Consider the following 20,483-nt stretch of genomic DNA (forward strand, 5'->3'; position numbering starts at 1 on the left):
GGTGAGAAATGCTCCGAGAAGTTGTTTGCGGAGAGAAGTGCTCCGTTTACGAGGAAGTGCTCCAATAGTTGAAGGTTGATGAGAAGTGCATCAACAAATCAATTCAGTGAGAAGTGCTTCGAAAAGTTGTCTGCGGAGAGAAGTGCTCCGGTATGAAGAAAAAAAAATGAAGGTTTTAAATTAATAGTTAAGGGGAAGATTGTTGGGAAATTAACTATTAATTTAAAACAATTAAATAAAAAGAGAATTAGTGTAAAGTCCTAATTAATAAGGAACTATATTTGAAATTTGTAAGGGATTGATTTTGTAATTATAATTATAAAAAAAAGAAAAAAAAATAAATAATTTGATGAAAGTTGACCACCGAATTTGGTGGTCAACTGAATAATTAATTGTGCCAGCAACTAGTGCTGGCACAATTAATGAGCCAAGCTCATCCTTGGCTTTATAAAAGCCAATGATACTTAAATTCAAAGAATAGAATTGGAAAAAAAAGAAAATGTAAGGAGAGTTGAGATTGTGAGAGGAGGCACAATTGTGCCTTTGTGAGTTTTGAGAGTTTATTTCAGAGGGTAGTCTAATTATTTTGGAGAGAGATAAAAATAGTAAAGATAATTATTTTGAGAAACACCCGAGTACTACTATTTTTGTTTTATCTCATTGTAACTTTAGAAAGTTTTTAGAGAACACCCTCTTGTAAACCTCATAATTCAATAAAATTATTTTATCGTTTCCGCTAAATTGTCACAATTCAGAAAAATTCCCAACAGAATGGACCAACAAAAAAGAAACATCTCTATGTTTATTTATGGAGAGGGATAAGGAACTCTAAGGTGTTTTGCTCTTTTCTTTAGATAGAACTAGAGCGAGCGGGCAAAGTACTCTTTTTCAATCCACTAGGCTGATTGAAAGGATTCACATTCTAAATTACCTTCCTATTTAAGAGCGAGACAAGAGTTATTATAATATTTTAAGAGGAGGACTATCAAACTAACAATGAAGTACTAGCCCATACTATTTGTTTTAAACACAACTATAATCAAGAAGATACAATCCGTCCTTTATTACCCCTACCAAGAATCTGCTTCATCTGAAGATTCCGAGAAATACAATGGTTGGAAAAGAAAGAGACAACAATTTAGGTCATGGTAAGTTTAGTAACAGATAACAAATTAAACGAGAACTGACATACACATAAAAAAAAAGGGGACAATCTGTTTCAACGTGTTTCTCAAGAGCAATACAGATTGCACAAGCAGCTCAGAGGAGATAATACGACGCTGGAGAAACAAACCGGATGGGAAAGGGTAAGCCACGTGTGTGACTCACGCTCTGCAGGGACGTTTACCTGATTTGGTGGAAGGGAATGAGAGAAAGTGAATGGGAGGGGCAGTGAGATTAACAAGGGTGTTGGAAAAAAATTCTCAACCCAAACCCAATGTTCTTGAAAGCAGTCCGAGAAAAGCAACTCAGAAAAAAAAAACGCAGATGCAAAAACTAAATTCTGATACCATGAAATAGATCAATATAGAGGAATAAACTTTGTATTCTTATATCTGACAATAGAGATTTACAAATCTTATTTATATACATTCTAAAGGGCTTGTACATAAACCATGTTTATGTTGATTTCCTATAATGAGGTACCGTTGTACATTTATGACAACATTCAAATAAATCATTTCAGTTTCAGCAATTGACAGGTAATCATATCAAGTCTTTGCCTGCAAGTAGTTGATCATTTTAAGCAAAATGCAAATTCCTGACCTGAAAGCTGCCAAAGTACAAGGCAATTCTGTATTCATTCATCCCCTATATTTCAAACGGGGTAGGTAGGTTGTTATCTCATTTTACAAACAAATAAAATCAGATAGATCACTAGTAAATCCAAAAATCAAAAAGGAAACTAGGCAAAAATAGTTGACAATGTGTCAAAAGGCCCTTGTATCTACACACATTCCTCCAGCATCACATTGTGCTATGGGTTGTCTTCTTTTTTCCATCTTAATCGTAGCTTGCTCATGGAAAACCCCTGATGACACTTGTACATTTAACACAAAATCTAAACCTCATATAAGTTATGTCCTTAATCGCAATCCAATCCGCAGACTTCTAACACTATACCATTCTTCGACAGAAACGGATTGATTCGAACCCATAAAAGTGAGAAAATTGAAATTACAAGAATTGACCAGACAACAAGTATGGTGGGAAGTTTGTCTTGTTTCCCCATAAATCCCTTGAGGAATGGATAAAGATGAACAATGACCCAGACTGCAAAGAAAAGCCTACCAAAAAGAGGACCCCATGAATCATAGCCGTTATTTATAGCATCTGCAACTCCAACTATGAGTCCTATGATGTTAATGACGAGCAAGGTCATAGGAGGGGCCAACAAAAATGTCCATTTAAAGAGGTAGAGATCTGAAAATGCTCCATCATCTCCTGCTTTCGAAGTAACCGTGAAGTTAGTGTTAACACCAGCCAATACCTTTAGCAGACCCTGGAAAAGCGCAAATAAGTGCGATGATGTGCCACCAATCACCCAAAACTGCTCATTTCTCCACCAGTCGTGTATGCCAACTCCTCCCCATTGCATCTCAAGGATGCTAGTTGCGGCAATGGATATGAACAGGGCCATGAAAATGAGACCAGCGTAGTTACTCATCTGTGATCACATGCAGAAATCAATACAAATAGCAGAAGGTTAAGCTTGGGTTGTGATAATTTGGCAATAGAATGAGTAAAATAAAGGGAATAATACCTCAGGGACAATAAATTTCCCTGTAACGAGACAGATAGCTGGCAAGGTACAGTACGCAATCAAGGGAATTGATGTCAATGGATAAACAACTGAGTTTATATATGAAAAGCGCTCCAAGGGTTTCAATCCACAGCCATATCCGTACCATATCGGACAGTGCTTACTCAACAAGATTTCAACAGATCCCAATGCCCACCGCAGAACCTGATGCAGCCGATCTGAAAGATTTATTGGAGCTGAACCTTTAAATGCAGGTCTTTTAGGTATGCAATACACTGAACGCCAGCCATGGCAATGCATCTTGAAACCTGTCAGTATATCCTCTGTGACAGAGCCATATATCCACCCAACCTAGACAAGCATCGAAATTATGCAAGGAAACTAGTCAGTTGGCTAAAAAGACAAGTCTAGTTAAACAAAATGTGAAGTCCAAAACATGGAAATTCTCTGGCATGCCTACCTCCTTTCCCCATTCGGTTTTGTCTTCATAACCACAGCTAATGACATGAATGGCTTCATTCAAAAGTGATGTAGAAGTTGCTCCCTTTGGAATTCCACCTTCTTCCATGAATGTTGATGCTATGAAAACTGGCGACTGTCCAAATTTTTTCTCAAATTTTACCTGGGGCATTAGTTCTGATTTCTCATTGTCTATTCCTGAATGAAAATGTAGTACATAAATGGTCCGTGTTTCTTACAATCCCACACAAGAAAACAAGGTAAAAAGCAACGGAGAGGTTCAAGCAAAAGCATGAAAGAAAGACTATTCATTACTTGGCATGTTTTCAAGGATATCAGTACATAACTCCTTGACCAGCTTAACCTTACCTTCAATACCCTCCTCAATATGTTCCAAAGCATGTATCTGCTTGGAAGTCTCCTTGTTCTTTCTTTTCTCATTTGATTTCCGTTTCTTATTCTTCTTTCTAGATGTGCAACAACAGTAGCACCATTTCGGCCAGCAATTGCATGTTTTTCGAGGTGGTTTTTTCTTGATGGGAGCATCATATCCATAAAGTGCCTGCCTCCTGAAGACACACCCAGTTCCAACATATATAGGTCCTTGAATTCCATCCAATCCTTTCATGTTGACCTGCAATTAACAGAAAAACCAAATAAGCTCTTCTTAAAGTCCGGAAAAGAGAGAGAGAGAGAGAGAGAGAGAAAAGCATGTTTGCATGTATGACATCAACATTACCAAGATTTTTACATACATCAAAGAACACAACATTACGATTGGAGTATCTATCATGACGATCAATCCCATCAAATCTTTGAGGAAATTGTACATAACAGATTGTCTTTCCAGATATTGGATCCATCATAAAGCACATGGCTTCACGAAGTGCCTTGCTATTGTTTATATAATGATCACAATCAACATTCAGCATGTATGGAGCATTTGTTACAACAGCGGACACCCGCACCTTCATTAATCACCCAAAAATAAAAAGTTAGAAATGGGATGACAGCAAGGAAATGCAAGAGAAGTTGGAGAGAGAGAGAGAGAGAGCTCTACCAAAGCATTCATTGCTCCAGCTTTTTTGTGGTGATCAAATCCCGGTCTCTTCTCTCGGGATACATAAACTAGGCGAGGCAATTGATTTCCTTCAATATCAGGAGGACCATCATGACCCAGGAATACCTAAATGCAGACAATTGACTTTAGAAACTCAAATGGACACAAATGAGAATTTGATGCATCAAATTATCATTATTCATGAAATATATTCAAATAAGCTCTCTAACCTGAATCATTCCAGGATGATCGCTGACATCGTTCCCTGGCCATGGAGTGCCATCTTGCATTGTCCATCCCTCCTCAGGAACCTTCTGTGCCACCGCGACCAACCCATTTATTCGAATTTTGAATTCTTCATATTCTCTCTGAACCAACATGTAACCCACCCAAAAAGAGAAGGCACGTCAGCAATTAAAAATTTAAAACCAAGCCAAGATTCACTGTCATGAAAGGTTATGATGAAGGTTGTTAAAGCCACAAGTCAAATTTCACATCATAACAATTATGCATTGTATATTATGCTTGACTGGAGCCAACCCTTCTGTCATGTGTGTGTATGTGAAGCTAATTGAACAGTAAGACAGAGCACAGACCTTCATGGCACGGCGTTCCCTAACAAAGGCTGGATCAATTTTGTCTTTCAAATAGTCAACCTTCTCAGCAAAGTACCGTTCTGGAGCTCGAGGCTCAATTTTGAACTTCTTGCAGAAAGGGACCCACTTTCTTGCAAATTGGGATGTCTCTGAGAGTGCTTCAAAAGTGAGCATGGCAGCACCATCGTCTGATACATAGCATGCAACCTTTTTGACTGGATAGTCAACAGCAAGTATGGACAGAACTGTGTTTGCTGTAATAAGTGGAGGTTCTTTCATTGGATCAACAGTACTAACAAATATGTCTACTGAAGCTAACTCAGATTCCTGTCCCTCTTTCTCATACCTATAAGAAAATTTTCAACATTAAATATGAAATTGCCATTTGTTAGGACCGAAAATGATCACCATCAATAATATAGTATTCCCTCCATTTCTTTTACCCGAATACTTCTCTTCTAAAACTCTACTTTCTATCACAAAATTCTCTTCCTAATTATCATGTATGAATTATAGGATAATCTACATTAATAATACCAACCTCTCTGTCTCTTACTTAGTATAAAACATCATGTAAAAAAGTGAACAGGCTGATAAAGCTAAAACTAGATATAAAAAAGAATGGAGGGAGTACCTAATTGTTAATCGATCAAGATATGTTTCTCGTTCAATTGGGCACCATTTTGGGAGCTGATCAAATATCCATGATACGGCAAACCATACTTCGCAAATTATTGATGTTAGCCACAACCCATAAGCATCATTTACTGGATTGAGAATCCGATAGTGAAAAAAAAGGCCAAGAATTACAAGCCGGAGTATAATTATCAATCTGTATGGACTTATCTTGCTAGAAGGAATTGGTAACTTCCTTGAAAGAGGTTGCCGCCCTTCATCCATCCTATCAAAGCATATATAGAATTAATATCACAAAAGCAAGACGTGGAAGTCTTTTTCAGGGAAAAAAAAAGCAAACAAGACTAATGCTTCATATATAACAGACAACTGAAATCAGCATAAAATACTGTATGACTGCACTAACTTGGTCATATCGTTAGAAGCAGCCAAGTCCCGGTGTATACGAAGAAACATAATTTATCTACTCTCTTCTCATTACAAACAGAAGCAATTTCATAATCAAGGAAAGAAAAACAGTCTAATCTTAAGTTAGGAAGAGTGAGAAATGAAACTGCATCGGAAAATCAGGATCATCCAATTGATCTCCATCATTACAAACAGAGGCGATTTCACAAACAAGGAAAGACAAGCAGTATAATATTTGGTTAAGAAGACTAAGAACTGAACCTACATGGGCAAACAGGGATCATCCAATTGATCTCCACCATGGTGCTTAATCACCTGAAGTTTTTCATTCTGCTTTCTTTTCCACCCCTCCATTTTATCCTTCCATGCAACTGATCCGTACCCATAAACGGCCAAGTCTTTATTAGGATCCATCGGTCTAGGTTGCACTGCACCATCAACACAAAACGATCACATACTAAGCAAAAGAGAAGGAAGCCTAAACAGTCATTGAGTTGAACAAATTTCAGAACCCCTACATATGTATAATTCAAGAAACTTACAGTACATGGAAAAACCAATTGATGGCATTGGATGAATCCTTTTTCCGCGAAATGGGGGTACAATAAGAGCATGCTTATCAGAAGAAACACCAACATCCTAAACCAAAAAGAGCCAAAGCAACACCATAGGAATGGCTAATTAGAAACTATTGCCGCATAGCATGAACTCAAAGACTGATTAAACATCAAAGTCTAATTTCACCTCTTCACCATAAGTTAGGAGAGGAATCTCCGGAGCCACAGAAACAGAATCGAACTCCCGGCCAACAACATTATGAGGAGCATAAAACATAACATCATGAGGAGCAGAAATATCAAACTCATTCTCTATATCATCAGTATCCTCCTCTTCTTCATCCCCTTCAATTCTAGGACTCCCTGATACAGCTCAGGTTTCTTAATCATAATTTTTTTTGAAAGGGTAACTAGAAACAAAATCACCCGAACCTTTGATGCGTTTGTATCTGGTTTTGCATTGAGGGCATACTTGGTTTCCCTCTCTTCTCTCATATTCGTAGCAAGGTCTACAAACAGGGAATGCACATTCATTGCAACCAATAAATGGCTCCCCATCTGCTGTAAGCTCTATCTCATCCCCACAGATCTGGCAAATTTCTTTAACAGAAGTTTCCTGCAATTGTAATTGGCACAACCCATATATACATGTATTATACTATAGAGCTTCAAAATAAAAAGTTACTGAAATGAAAATTCTCTTCTACTAAAGACTATTCATGCAGAATTAAAGTTGCAAACTTTAGCGCATGAACTGTATTGACCGGCTCAGTAATCTTGAAACTGATAAAATTTAAAAAACCAAAAGATACCTCTCATTTTACACCAATTAATTCATAAAATCAAAATTTCATCCAAATGAACATGGATTTCAGAAAAGAGAGAGAACAACAAAATGAAAGAAACCAAGAAAAATAAAATTATTTCAAATAATTAATTCAGTGAACGTGAAAAACAAAGGAAGTAGCCTGAAACAGCAGAAACAGAGATTAAACGAGTAACTCCGAAACCAAAAGCAACAAACTTTGAGCGGAAAGGTCTGAAAAAGAAATGTGTGTGTGAGAGAGAGAGAGAAAGGCAGTTACCGGAGCATTAGCAATATCGTCGGCATTGATGAGAACAAACTCATTTCTAATATGAGAACCCGCAATGAGTCTCCCTTTAGTTTCCATCAAGCCCTCAAACTCACAACTCATAACTCACATTTTCACTATCTCAAAAACCCGCAAAGCATGCAGCTTTATCCCTCTCTTCTCTCTCTCATTGAGATCACCAACCTCACATCACACTATAGAGCTATTACTTATGAGTGAAACAGAGAGAACATAACACAAAAATAACTTCATTAAAAATATTTTTTAATGGAAAAAGAAAGAAAATGTTTTCTGTTGTTTGTTTTGACTGCTTTCAGCTTCGATCTGATTGTGAATATAGTACATATAATCTATAGAGAAATAAAGTATTTTTAGTTTGAGAAAGAGAAAAGGGAGAATCTACAAATTGAAAACAGGGTGTTTGGTATTTAATGGAATACAAAATAGAGATAATGATAAAAATGTGGGATAAAAATAAGGCCTAATATATAAATAACCCATGAACTTTTAATTATAACAACTTATCTCTCCAAATGTTACAACTACCCTCTTTAACTTTTAATTATAACAACTTATCTCTCAAACTTGTCTAATCGTAAAACATAACCTCTTAAATTTGTCCAATTATAAAACATAACCCCAAATTGCTAACATGAACTGTAATTGAAGAAACACGTGAAATACAAAAGCTGCAACGCTCGTGGAGTGTGATAATCAGATCTTTGGCGTGATACGAATTCGGGAAAATGTTTTTACGGTTGCTTCAAGTACGGGGTAAAAAAATTCTCAATTTGGGGTTATGTTTTACAATTGGATAAGTTTAAAAGGTAAGTTGTTGCAATTGAAAGTTGGAGGGGGCAATTATAATATTTGGACAAGTTCATGAGGTTATTTGTGTATTACGGCTAAAAATAATGATAAAAGATTAAGATAGGGATAAAAATAAAATAGTTAATTATTGTTCTATTTTTTTATTATTATTGGTAGATATATATGGATAAAATAATATGTTTTACTATATTACAATACAACCGATTAAATAATAACATATTAATCAAATGAACATAATTCAGTTGTTACATCTCTGAAATTCGAGGTGGGATTGTGGGTTCGAACACTTTTCCCTTATATTAAAACTACAACTGGTTATCTCACTCTCGTTATCTCGTATACCAAACACTCTCCCTTATCTCCCTACCCAATTTCTAAAATAAACAAGAGATAAAGAAGCTTTGCATTTTTATCTCTATCCCGTCCTATTTATTATGTATATCAAACACCCTTTAAAAGCAATGAAATGCGGTGGTGGTGGGCCCTAAGAGAGCTACCCCACCGGAGTTGATGCACTGATGGACGGAGGGTATTTTTGTAACTTTCAAAATTTGTATTGGTACAATACTCCTAACTCTTGCTTTTTATAAAAATGGTATTTAATGTCTTGTCTTTTTGACAAGTTTTGTTTTTCTTGTCGTCTGATACGTTTTGCCTTTATTCCTTTTTGTTCTTAAGGTTTCATCATTCATTTTCAAAGTTCTCTTTTATCCTTTCTCTTAGGGCCATAGAAGCAAGTTGATATGAAAGTGTTTCAATTTTCGTGGTATCCTCTATAGGATCAACTACATTGTACTTAGATCTTCTAGATATTCCTTGTCCTATGTATGAAATGTTATCTTGGGATTAATTCATGTATACAAGCGCCAAACATAACTACAATACCCTTTTCATTTTCATGTAATTTCTTGCACTTTCACATGATGTGAACTTGCCTGAAGTTAGTGGATTGTGTTCCTCAAATTGCATTCAATTGTACACAAACTTAATAATGTTAATAGAGAAATGTCCAATTAAATGTGCCATTGCATAAACTACAATAAATTTGTTCAATGTTATTGATCTGGGGGGCCATAGAAGCAAGTTGATAGGAAAGTGTTTCAATTTTCGTGCTACCCTCTATAGAATCAACTACATTATGCTTATATCTTCTAGACATTCTCCTTGTGTATGAAATGTGATCTTGGAATTAATTCATCTAAACAAAGCCAAACATCTAAAATACATTGGGTACCCTTTTCGTTTTCATGTGATTTCTTACACTTTCATATGATGTGAAATTGCTTGAAATTAGTGGATTGTGTTCCACAAACTACATTGTGTTTGGATCTTCTAGATATTCCCTATCATATATATGAAATGTTACAAGAGCCAATCATATCTAAAATACATTAGGTATCCTTTAAACTTTCATGCAATTTCTTACACTTTCACATGAGGTGAAATTTCCTGAAATCAACTTATTGTGTATCCTTCAACGAACTAATGTAGGGAGGAGGCAAAATGCTATTGGTTCAAGTGGTAATAACATCTTTGCATATTCCCAAGCACAAACAAAAATTTGCTTTGCTATCTTTTTGAATATTTAAGAGGCCAATTATTATGATCGATTAAGGAGAAGAGACTTCATTCCTACCCCAATCAAAAAGTTACATATGCATTAAAGGTTGTTTGGATTAGTTTAAATGAGGCGACTCTTTGTTTTTTGTGATATGAACGCATCACTGTAAGACACGTAGACGCATGTATGGCTGTAATACAATCACGTGCATTTCTTCCCCTTTGCCTATTATGATATATATATATATATATATATATATATATATATATATATATATATACACACACACACACATACTGATCATTGCACAACCATACACTTTACTTGTTAAATTTTCTGAAAGTATAGAGTCTCAAACACATTCAAATGAAACAAACAACCTCCATGATGTGAATTCACCAGTTCAAGAAACCCTTGCTACTCATAATTCTAGTGCTATTCATGATTCCACTCGCAATTCAAGTACCTCATCCCAAAATCGTCCTCAACATAACACCTCTCCCAACCACACCCACCTAATAGTGGAAATCATCACCATGCTGCCGGATTCACACCAACCAGGAGATATGTTTATCAATTGATTTTGCCCCCATATCCTCAATATTGGGAGACATTGTATTTCGCTGCTAGGAATGAAACATGATGCTAAAGGACTACATCAAAGAGCTGATGAGAAGGAAGATTCTTTATCATAGGAAGGAAACGATCAATGTTGTTCTCATCCGGGATCCACCTTTTATTAATGTGTACAACATTTACCTAGTTGTATTTGAAAATAAGTTTCAAAATGGGGTGTGAAGGTTGGATGTAATTGACATCTCTAACTCTTGAATTCTAAGTTTATGTACGGTACCTATGTGCACCACACAATTTATGTTTTTTTATGAATGTTTTTTTTTGGTTCATTTTTTTTGTTGTTTATATTTTCCCAATTCTAACGCTCTTAAGATTATGAAAAATATAACAACCATCAGTCTATAGTTCTATATTGTAAGGTTAACATATAACTACACAGACCAAACAAAAAGTAAGAGTGAGTTAATTATGTTATTCCAAATGGTAAATATATCAGACTGTGAACCAAAGATTCAAATTCAGAGTTAGTTAATTCTGTTATTTATAGACATTAACCAACTTCTTCTTCTTTATCTTCATGTATACCTTCTGAATTCAATATTCTATAATACCCATAAGAAGACGCGTGGAGGAACTCAAACTATTTAATTTTGTTATTTATTGTTTTGTGCTTTATGTATGGTTTTGCATTTATGACTTTAAATGAGTCAGTTTGTTATTCTATATATTAACCAACTTTTTCTTCTTCATCTTCTTCTATCCTATCATTTTGTAATACTCATAGCAAGACACGTAAATGAACTCAAACTATTTACCTGTCAAGTCAACATAGTAGACGAGGGCAAAAAATGCACAACACGTAATACAGCGATGCAAGCATCGATATGTCTTACAACCATGCATCTATGTCACATAAAAAATGGTCTTTTCCATGAAATAGAAGAAGAAGAAGTTGCATATGAAGATATTTTAGTTAACAGACAATATAATTGTCATTGAAAAAATGAATAAAAATCTTAACTTTATTTATTTCATATAAATATAATACAACTATTAACAATCAAAGCATTAACAACATTGTTATAAAAGCTTCCAACACAATAACAAGCCTTGCATACATATTTTTTTATTTTTTTATTTTTCTTCTTCTTGCTCTTTATATGCATTTTGTTATCTTCAATAGCAAAAAAAGGCCCAACTGTGCTAATGTCGATGAAAGAAGAAGAAGGAGAAGAAAGAGACAATGAGAATGATCAGTGCTGATCACATGCTCCTTAATGAGCAAGTACTATTTGCACATTAACCATTGGATTTGGATTTGTTATCATCCAATGGTTCATAAAAAATACCGTTCTAATAACAGCTAAAAACACTTCTCTATTTTTTTTAATACACACTAATTAAAAATTCCCTAAATTTAAGGAATAGACTTAATAAGAGAGAGAATAACTAACTATAGGGAAAAAAGCAACGACATCTTCTCCATTGAAATCGAATCCTAGATGATTTGGGTAAAAAAAATTGACTCTTAATCAGAAATATGAGCTTCATATTTTGTGTCCAACAAAATATTCTTGCTTAATATGTCTTTGTGAACAATTGGAGCTATGCATTCACAGTGCATATAAGACAAGGCACGAACCACGCTAATAATTTCCAACCTCTGATTCCACTCCAATTTCTTTGTTGTTTCATCATCTCTCAGAATTTTGTCCAAGCTACCATTTTGGAGATACTTAGACTAGAAATTTGTGTCGAACATGTGAACAAAATCCGAAGAGATTCACAACATTATGATGCCCAATCTCTGTTAACACTTGAATCTCGTTTAGGAATTCTTTCTGATTTGCCATATCTTTGAATTTCTTGACAGCTACAATGTTTCCTGATAACAATTCTGCTCGATATACACGCCCAAATCCTCCCTCTCCAATGCAATACATCTGGTCAAAGTTGTTAGTTGCTCAAACTTTTGAATTCTGCAGTTATCAGCCCGCTAAGCAGATGCCTTTGCTTTTTACCCAAGGATTCGACTTCAAACGGAGACGATGCCGATTGCTTTTCTCTCTAGTCAGTTATTCTCTCTCATTAAGTCTATTTCTTAAATTTAGGGAATTTTTAATTAGTGTGTATTAAAAAAATAGAAAATTGTTTTTAGCTGTTATTAGAGCAGTATTTTTTATGAACCATTGGATGATAACAAATCCAAATCCAATGGTTAATGTGCAAATAGTGCTTGCTCCTTAAGGAGCATGTGATCAGCACTGTGAGAATGATATCTTTAATGAAAGAGAGAGAATATGTAAAAAGTGAATCTTCATCAAATCACACTCCCCTTGGAGGATCTATGAATGCTCAATCATTTCCAAGAACATTTAGTATGATAGAGAATGAAAAAGCAGAAAGCGAATGAAATTCAAATTGAAAATTTCTTAAAAAAAATCATATGGACAATATGGTCCACTTGTTCTTTTATTTACGCAACGTTGTGGCATTTATCGACCCTTAAAGTAATAAAATCAACACGAGGAATCCAAAAGAAATTTACATAAATTTTAGAATCACGAATGACTCACTTCATATGCGTATAGTGTTTTTATTAGGGAAAAATACAAAAATAATACTTGTGGTTTGATCAATTTACAAACACAGTCGTATAGTTTAAAAGTTGATAAACAAATACATTATGATTTACCCTATTAACAAATACAGTCCAAAATATTAATGATATCAAAAATTACTGATATGCCAGTTTAAGTCGAAAAGTAAAATTTTTTCATTATTATACTTTCATTTATTTTATATTTAAATCAATTAACTTCAATTATCTCTCTTCCACCTTACTTTTTTTTTTTTTGCCTAATATATCACCAGCTCCCTTAACTTGTCCATAGTAGTAGATTGACTCCCTGAACTTTGCAAGTGTCTCACCAGCTCCTTAAACTTGCTTATTTCGTATCACCGGCTCCCTAAACTTGTCTATAAAAATTTATTAGCTCCCTGAACTTTGCAAATGTCTAACCAACTCCCTAAACTTGCTTATTCCGTAACAACTAAATAGAAAAATCACAATACTAACTCGGATTAAGGTGCAAAAATACCCTTAACGTCTAAAATGATGTAATTTTACCCTTAACATTAGTAGCCGAAGAGCAAATTTATAAATCTAGTGAATTTTTTGAATTTTTTTGTCCAATTCGTACAAAAGTCAGTTTATTTTTTTTGACATCCCAACATATGTTTGTGATTTGTTACTGATAAAATGACGCACGTGTGAAGTGTAGATGACAAGATTCATGATCGAGAAGACAGTTTGATGAATTATTTCTCAAATTAACCCAATTGATCAATGTTAGGGGGTAAAATTACTTCTGATCGAAAACGTTGGAGGTATTTTTGCACCTTAATCCGAGTTAGTATTATGGTTTTTGTATTTAGTTGTTACAGAATAAGCAAGTTTAGGAAGCTGGTGAGACACTTGCAAAGTTCAGAGAGCTAATCAATTTTTATGGACAAGTTTAGGGAGCTGGTGATACGAAATAAGCAAGTTTAGGAAGCTGGTAAGACACTTGCAAAGTTCAGGAAGCCAATCTACTATTATGGACAAATTCAAGGAGCTGATAATGTATTAAGCCTTTTTTTTTATCATTAATGAATCATCATCTCTCACATTATCCATCTCCATTCCCCCTCTCACTCTTCATCCTTCCTCTCCATTCATTTAAATACAATACCAAACTAAACATCAAACCAGATTTATAGAAGAGTCTTGAATCAGGTAATTCAGTTTAATTACACCGAATGATGTAATAAATAATATATATATATATATATATATATAAAACCTATACCTATATATATAATTAATTTAAAATTATATATAAAAATTATATATATATATAAAGTTATAAATAGATTTTGGTTTGTTATTTTTTTGTCAATTTGACCCTTAAATATATAAAAGATAAAAAAAATTTAGAATAACTTGAAATACGTCATCATATTCCATGCCATGAGATCTTTTTAACGGTATATTATAAGCTCAAAACAGACAAGTAGTGAATGAGAAATTGATACTCAAAGTGAACTACTTGAAATAGTTTTTAAGAGAAAAGGAAATTAAGCTTCCCAATCCCACATAAGAAAGAAATGAGAATTTCCAGTAGTTTATAAGTAAAGAGTTTTTATAAGTCTTTAACTAATTACTAGAAGAAAGACTCTCTCATGCACAAGGGTGGCGCAGTCGAAGCACCACCGGATTAGGCGTGACCTGCATGACGTGTGCGACGTGAATGCAATCTCACCATTGGAAGTTTGCTATGATAAAAAAATTACAGTTACAAAAAAGCTTACCGACTTAAACTTACACAATGAGCAATTTTTGACACCATTGGTATTTTGGATTGTGTTTGCTAAAAGGAATGAACCACAAGGCACCCGTTCGTAAACTTTTAAATCATGTACCTGTATTTATAAAGGGTGTTGTTAAACATAGCCTCAATTTCCCACCCCTAGCCACGTGAAAGGACGAAAATACCCTTTGAGATTTTGGGGTGGGAAATTGAGATTTTTTTCCTCTACCGCCACGCGGGCGTGAGGAAATCACGCCTCACCTTGTGGTGAGACATGTGTATATCACGCCTATGTGGCGGATTCACACAAAAAATATAAATATAGTGTATTATACGGTTTGTTGCGGATTAGACGATTCATTGCGGTTTAGACGGTTTATTGCGGATTAGACGGTTTATTGCGGATTAACCTTTTAGAAATAAAAATTAACAACATCAACATTAAAATTAATTAATATGCACAAAATATTACATATATTTTTAAAAGTGTTAAAATGTGTTAAAAACAATAAGTTCTAGTAAATGACAACATATATCAGTTCGCCCGACACCACTCGTCCATAAACTGATCCATATCAGTCCTAATAAGTGGAGCCTCCTCATCATGTCGCCCGGTGACCGACCGCTCAGTGATACGCCACAAATGGCTAACCCAATGCAGAAAATTAAATATTAGAAAACAAACATATGTAAACCAATAATAAATAACAAAATAATAATAAACTTACATATTCGCTGTTGGAGCGAGCATGGTGGACTATAATTAACAAAATAAAATTTACAACAACTAAATTTACCTATAATTAACAAAATAAAATTTACAACATACAAATTTAACAAAACTAAATTAAAAAAAATTAAATTTACAACAACTAAATTTAACTATAATTAAACAAAATAAAATTTACAACATACAAATTTAACAAAAATAAAAATTATAATCAAATTAATAAAATAACAATAACAATAATTAAAATTTAAACAAAATTAAATTTAATTAAAAAAATAAAAAAATAAATTCTGAAATAGGAGACGGACGTGAGGCTATCACGCCCTCAAATAGGTGCGGGCGTGATAGCCTCACCCCCACCCCCCAATTCCGGATTCCCCCAATCTCTCAAAACGATTCAAAAAAAACAACCAAAAATCACCAAAAACAAACATTAATTCATACTATTAGTGCTTTTCCTTTGTCGTCCCTCATTCGATCCATGTTTTCGTTGATAAATTAGTCCGAATTTGATCGAAGAGACTTTAAAGTGTTTAAGAGGTTTTGAGATTTTTTCTAATTTGTCCAAAGGGTATTTGGGTGTGTTTATGAGGCTAAATGTGGGAATCAAGGGCTAGGTATAGTAATTTATAGGGGTGCACGTGGTCGGTTAACCAGTCCATTAAGGTTAATTCGATCGGTTAACCATTTCATCGGTTTTTTAAATACACTAACCGTACACTAGGCCACTAAATTCGGTTAACCACTAATCGATTAACCAATTATTCGGTCGGTTAACATTTTTATTTCGGTTTCTAACCATTAGTAACTAAACATAAAAATAAGGGTAAAGTACGAAAAAAATGGTCGTGGTTTGCTTTGTTTGCAAATAAAGATCCATGATTTAAAAGTTTACAAATAGAGATACGTGATATGTTTTTTTTTTACAAAACAAGGTATTTAAAATTAAACTTGTGAGTAATTGATGACGATTAAGAACATTTTTAAATTTTTTTTTCAATTACATTTATTTATTGACATAACACGGATTCCAAAATCAAATTTTAATTGTGTAAAATGAACTTAAATATTAATTTAGTTCACAAACTGTCAATTAGTAAAAAACGTAAAATTCCACCATATTATTCATTGTTTCGATTTAGGAAGTTGCTTTTTTCGGTGGTTGTGTTTTGCTTATATGTAAGAATAATTTTTTTTAAGATAAAAATGTATTTGGTTGTAATTAGAACTTAATTGTGTAATTGTAATACTTTGTTTTCTAAATAAAACATACCACAGACCTTTATTTGTAAACTTTTAAACCACATGCCTCTATTTGCAAATTGGACAAACTATAAGCATTTTTTTCGTAATTTCCTCTAAAAATAATAAAAGAATTCAAATTAAAATTTACAGCCAAATAAAATTAATTGATGCATTTTGAAGTCTATGACATTAACTACCAACCAAATCAAAATTTAATAAACTGACTCATAAATATTAAATGAAAATATCAAATCACATAATGTGGTAAGGTTTTATTCTATCCCAAGTAGAGACACATGTAGAACTTTCTATCCCAAAAACTAAAACTGTAAAAGATTAATGATCATGAAATCTAAAATTTTCTGCCTCATGTAAATTAAAATTTCTATGAACTCCATTTCAACATATGATAGTTGATGGATAGTATGTCAGTTTTTTTTTCCAAACTTAGTAACTTAGTAATTGTAATATTTTATTGATATTCGGTCGGTTTCGGTTAACCACGGTTTTTGAAATACAAAAACCGTAACCATTAACCACTATTTTTAAAATTAAAAACCGTACACTAGTCCATCGGTTTCGGTTAACCTTATTTTCGGTTCGGTTTTTCAGTTTTTCGGATTTTCGGGTTTTTGTGTGCACCCTTACTAATTTACATTTATAAATGGACATTGTAATTTTCCCTTTTTATTATTACTATTAGGCATAATACATCCCTATTCACTTCAAGCTGTCCAAAAATTTCAACCAACCCCTAAACTTTAAGAGGTTACAACTAACTCCTCAAATTGCTTTTTTTTTTTTAAAATAAATAATCCATCAAGTTGCTTATGTAAAATAATCAGAGAATGCGGAACAGTGATCTGGGTCTTCGTCGGGAAGGCCTGGCTTCTTCGGGGGTCGTCTCTGCGCGGGGAACGGTCCCTGCAGAAACCCCGAAGATTAAGACAGTTAGTGGTTCAAGAGAGTATTCTAATCAAATGAGAGTGAGGTAGGAGATTAGTTACCCGATCCCCTTTTCTTCCTTCATTGGTATATTTATTTTGGATTGTCTTGGGCCTGTGGGCCTTCTGTTGTCCTGGCCCTTTCGCTGGTCGGGCATCGTTGGGCCTCTTGGGCCTAAGTGATATTCCGAATCAAGTAGTCCCCCCCGGCTAGGTTAGCTGAGTATTGCATGCGAGGAGACGAGAATCTCAGTGGATCATTCTCTTCTTAATGTGTGGTTGACAGCTGTATGAAAGGTGCCCGATTTCCTCATAGAGACCCTTCAGATTGATGCATGCGCTTGTGGGTTTTAGCGCGTAATTTATTGCCCCTTCATTAAATGCTCCTGCACGCGCCGTAAAAAGGCCTTGAATGTCGTGCGTTGCCAGCGCCTCCACTTTTGGCTTGATATAAAATGCAAGGGGAGGCTCTTTTTTCGTCTTATTTTGCCAAATTTTCTTCCCCTTGTGCGATTTGATCGTCTCGTTCTCCCGTTGGAGCCGCTGTTTCCTGCCGATCTTTCTGTCGGTGTTCTGTCGTTTACTCGCGCTTGCTGGGAACCGAGCATATTAGTTGACGGAGCTCTGCTGAAGATTCTCTACGACACTTGTCGTAACCTTTGCGAGGTTAGTCGTACCTCTCATTTCTCCTATCTTTAGCTCTTTTGCTTAGTTGTTTTTTCTAGGGAGGGGGAGTATGTCAAAGGGTTCTTCACGGGGAGCCCTAAGAAGACTGCCGCCAGTGACACCGGGTGATTTTACGCTGCGCGATGCTTCGCGAACGCGGGTCGTAAAACGAAAAAGGCGGGCGAACGCGGGAGAGGAGAGTGGTTCTGCTGCGAGAAAGAGAAAGAAAATCGTAGAGCGTACGCCGCCTAGTGTCGAGCGGCCGGTAGGAGGAGTTGCTGCCGGTGTTCTTGAGGTAGTGGTTGTAGTACTAGAGGGTTTGATTACCGAAGAGTGTCCCCTGGCCTCGATTTACGAGGAAATGCACCAGAGGGTATGGACGCGTGCCGCGGGGGTCACTAGTGTTGATGGTCGGCGGTTTGAGGGAGTAGAGCGGCCAAAAAGACTGGAATCTTTTTCGGTGGACGATGCACACAGTATTATTGTCTCCGCGGATTTAGCTGCTATCTCCGCGGTGTATCGATTGGGGAAGCCATATGAGCTAGTTGCGCTTGGAGAAGACATCCGTGCTCATCATGCAAGCGGCGCGAACGAGCTCGTGGTTTACGAGGAGCAGTTGGAATCGGGGATGCGGTTGCCCCTGCTTCCCTTTTTCGTGGAGGTTCTAAAGGAGTATGACCTGTGCCCTGGTGAGATCCATCCGAATGGGTGGAGGATGATGGTGGCCTTCTACTCATTTTGTCGATCAGCTGGATACCGGGCAACCAGGGTGGTATTCCGCGAGTTCTTTCGGCCAAATAAAGGGCCCCGATCGCAACATGTCACCTTCTCGCATCAAAAGTTCAAGGTGATTGGCGGGTTGAAGGACAAAGTTCATAAATATAGGCATCGTTACTTCTTGGTGCGAAAGCTGGACGACGACTTCCCTTTTCGAGTAGTGTGGAACGAGGAGCCCATGGATTCCAGTCGTTGGCTGAAACCGTGAGAAAAGTTGCCTTTTGAGGAGCAGCTCGTGAAATATTTAAAGGGGCTTCCGACAGATAAGGATCGTAAGCAAGACATGGATGAGCTTGTGCGTCACTTCCTGGCCGCCGGGTACTATATTTGGAACCAATGGCGAATGGCTCAGTTATCCGGATGGACAACAGCGGACTTTGAGAAGTGGAAACGCGGGTACAATTTCAAAGCCGGAGAGTTGGCGGAACTAAAGGCGATTTCCGTGAACGTCGCTGTTGTAGGTTAGGGGTCGGTGTTGTAGGTTTTGTTCATTTCGTCCTATGTGCTGTTGTTACTATATATTTTATGTGTGGTCTAAATTTTCCGTTCTTTCTTGCCGTGCAGGTCCAGGAGATCCCCATGTCAGCATGGATTTTGATCCGAATGAGTTCGGTGTTGGCCTCGATACTGCGGAGGAAGCATTTGATGTTGGCTCCGGATCCTTGGCGTCGTTTTCTTCGCTTGAAGATGCGAACCGAGTGGTTCAGAGCATGGGGGGCGTGCTTGCGACGCATGAGGACCTTGACGCTGCTTGTGACATTCCGCAAGGGATGCCCGTGGTAGAGAAAGAGGCCGAGCAAACTGCGGAGGTGATGGATCTCGAAGAGGAACAGGTCGAGAATCAGATTCAGGGGCCCCTTACCCAGAAACGCAAGAAAGACAAGGGTAAGGCTGTTGCTGGGATGGAAGGCGAAAAGATAAGTGCTGGAGATAATATCGGTGGGGAAAACGACGGCTCTAAACGAGCGTGTACCGACGGTGGGTCCGATCTTGGAGCAGGGATGATGGATCGGGTAGGCGATCATCCGGAGATGATGAAACGAATGGATGTCAAGATTGCCAAGTTCCGGGAATATGTCATGGGCTTGTTGGTTCACTCCGATATGACGACGTCTGACCTTTCTCGGGCGATGGCTCGCGTAGCTAAGGTGCCCGGAGAAGTTGCCCGAATGGACGGTGTGACCAAGATGAACCTTGGTGTGGAGACCCTATCGGCGCTTGGTGTGG

At 36.3% G+C, this 20,483-nt stretch overlaps 1 protein-coding gene across 2 annotated transcripts; it reads right to left on the minus strand.

Annotated features, from left to right (window-relative positions):
• Nucleotides 1–1,728: 1,728 nt before the first annotated feature.
• On the minus strand, nucleotides 1,729–7,942 carry LOC136200882 (cellulose synthase A catalytic subunit 2 [UDP-forming]-like). 2 transcript variants are annotated; one of them, XM_065991377.1, is made up of 14 exons: nucleotides 7,566–7,942; nucleotides 6,913–7,096; nucleotides 6,668–6,843; nucleotides 6,466–6,562; nucleotides 6,189–6,351; nucleotides 5,514–5,780; nucleotides 4,880–5,225; nucleotides 4,514–4,651; nucleotides 4,284–4,409; nucleotides 3,979–4,191; nucleotides 3,593–3,857; nucleotides 3,225–3,415; nucleotides 2,765–3,115; nucleotides 1,729–2,668 (listed from the first exon to the last, which is right to left on the minus strand). In XM_065991377.1, exons 1-14 carry the CDS (start codon nucleotides 7,674–7,676, stop codon nucleotides 2,087–2,089), a joined length of 3,210 nt encoding a protein of 1,069 aa, XP_065847449.1. In that variant the 5' UTR covers nucleotides 7,677–7,942; the 3' UTR covers nucleotides 1,729–2,086. The 2 variants fall into 2 exon arrangements, with proteins under 2 accessions (XP_065847449.1, XP_065847448.1); XM_065991376.1 differs by having other exon boundaries at nucleotides 1,731–2,668; nucleotides 3,225–3,421.
• Between the last annotated feature and the right edge of the window lie 12,541 nt (nucleotides 7,943–20,483).

This window comes from Euphorbia lathyris, chromosome 7 (assembly GCF_963576675.1).
Source record: "Euphorbia lathyris chromosome 7, ddEupLath1.1, whole genome shotgun sequence".
Lineage (NCBI taxonomy): Eukaryota > Viridiplantae > Streptophyta > Magnoliopsida > Malpighiales > Euphorbiaceae > Euphorbia > Euphorbia lathyris.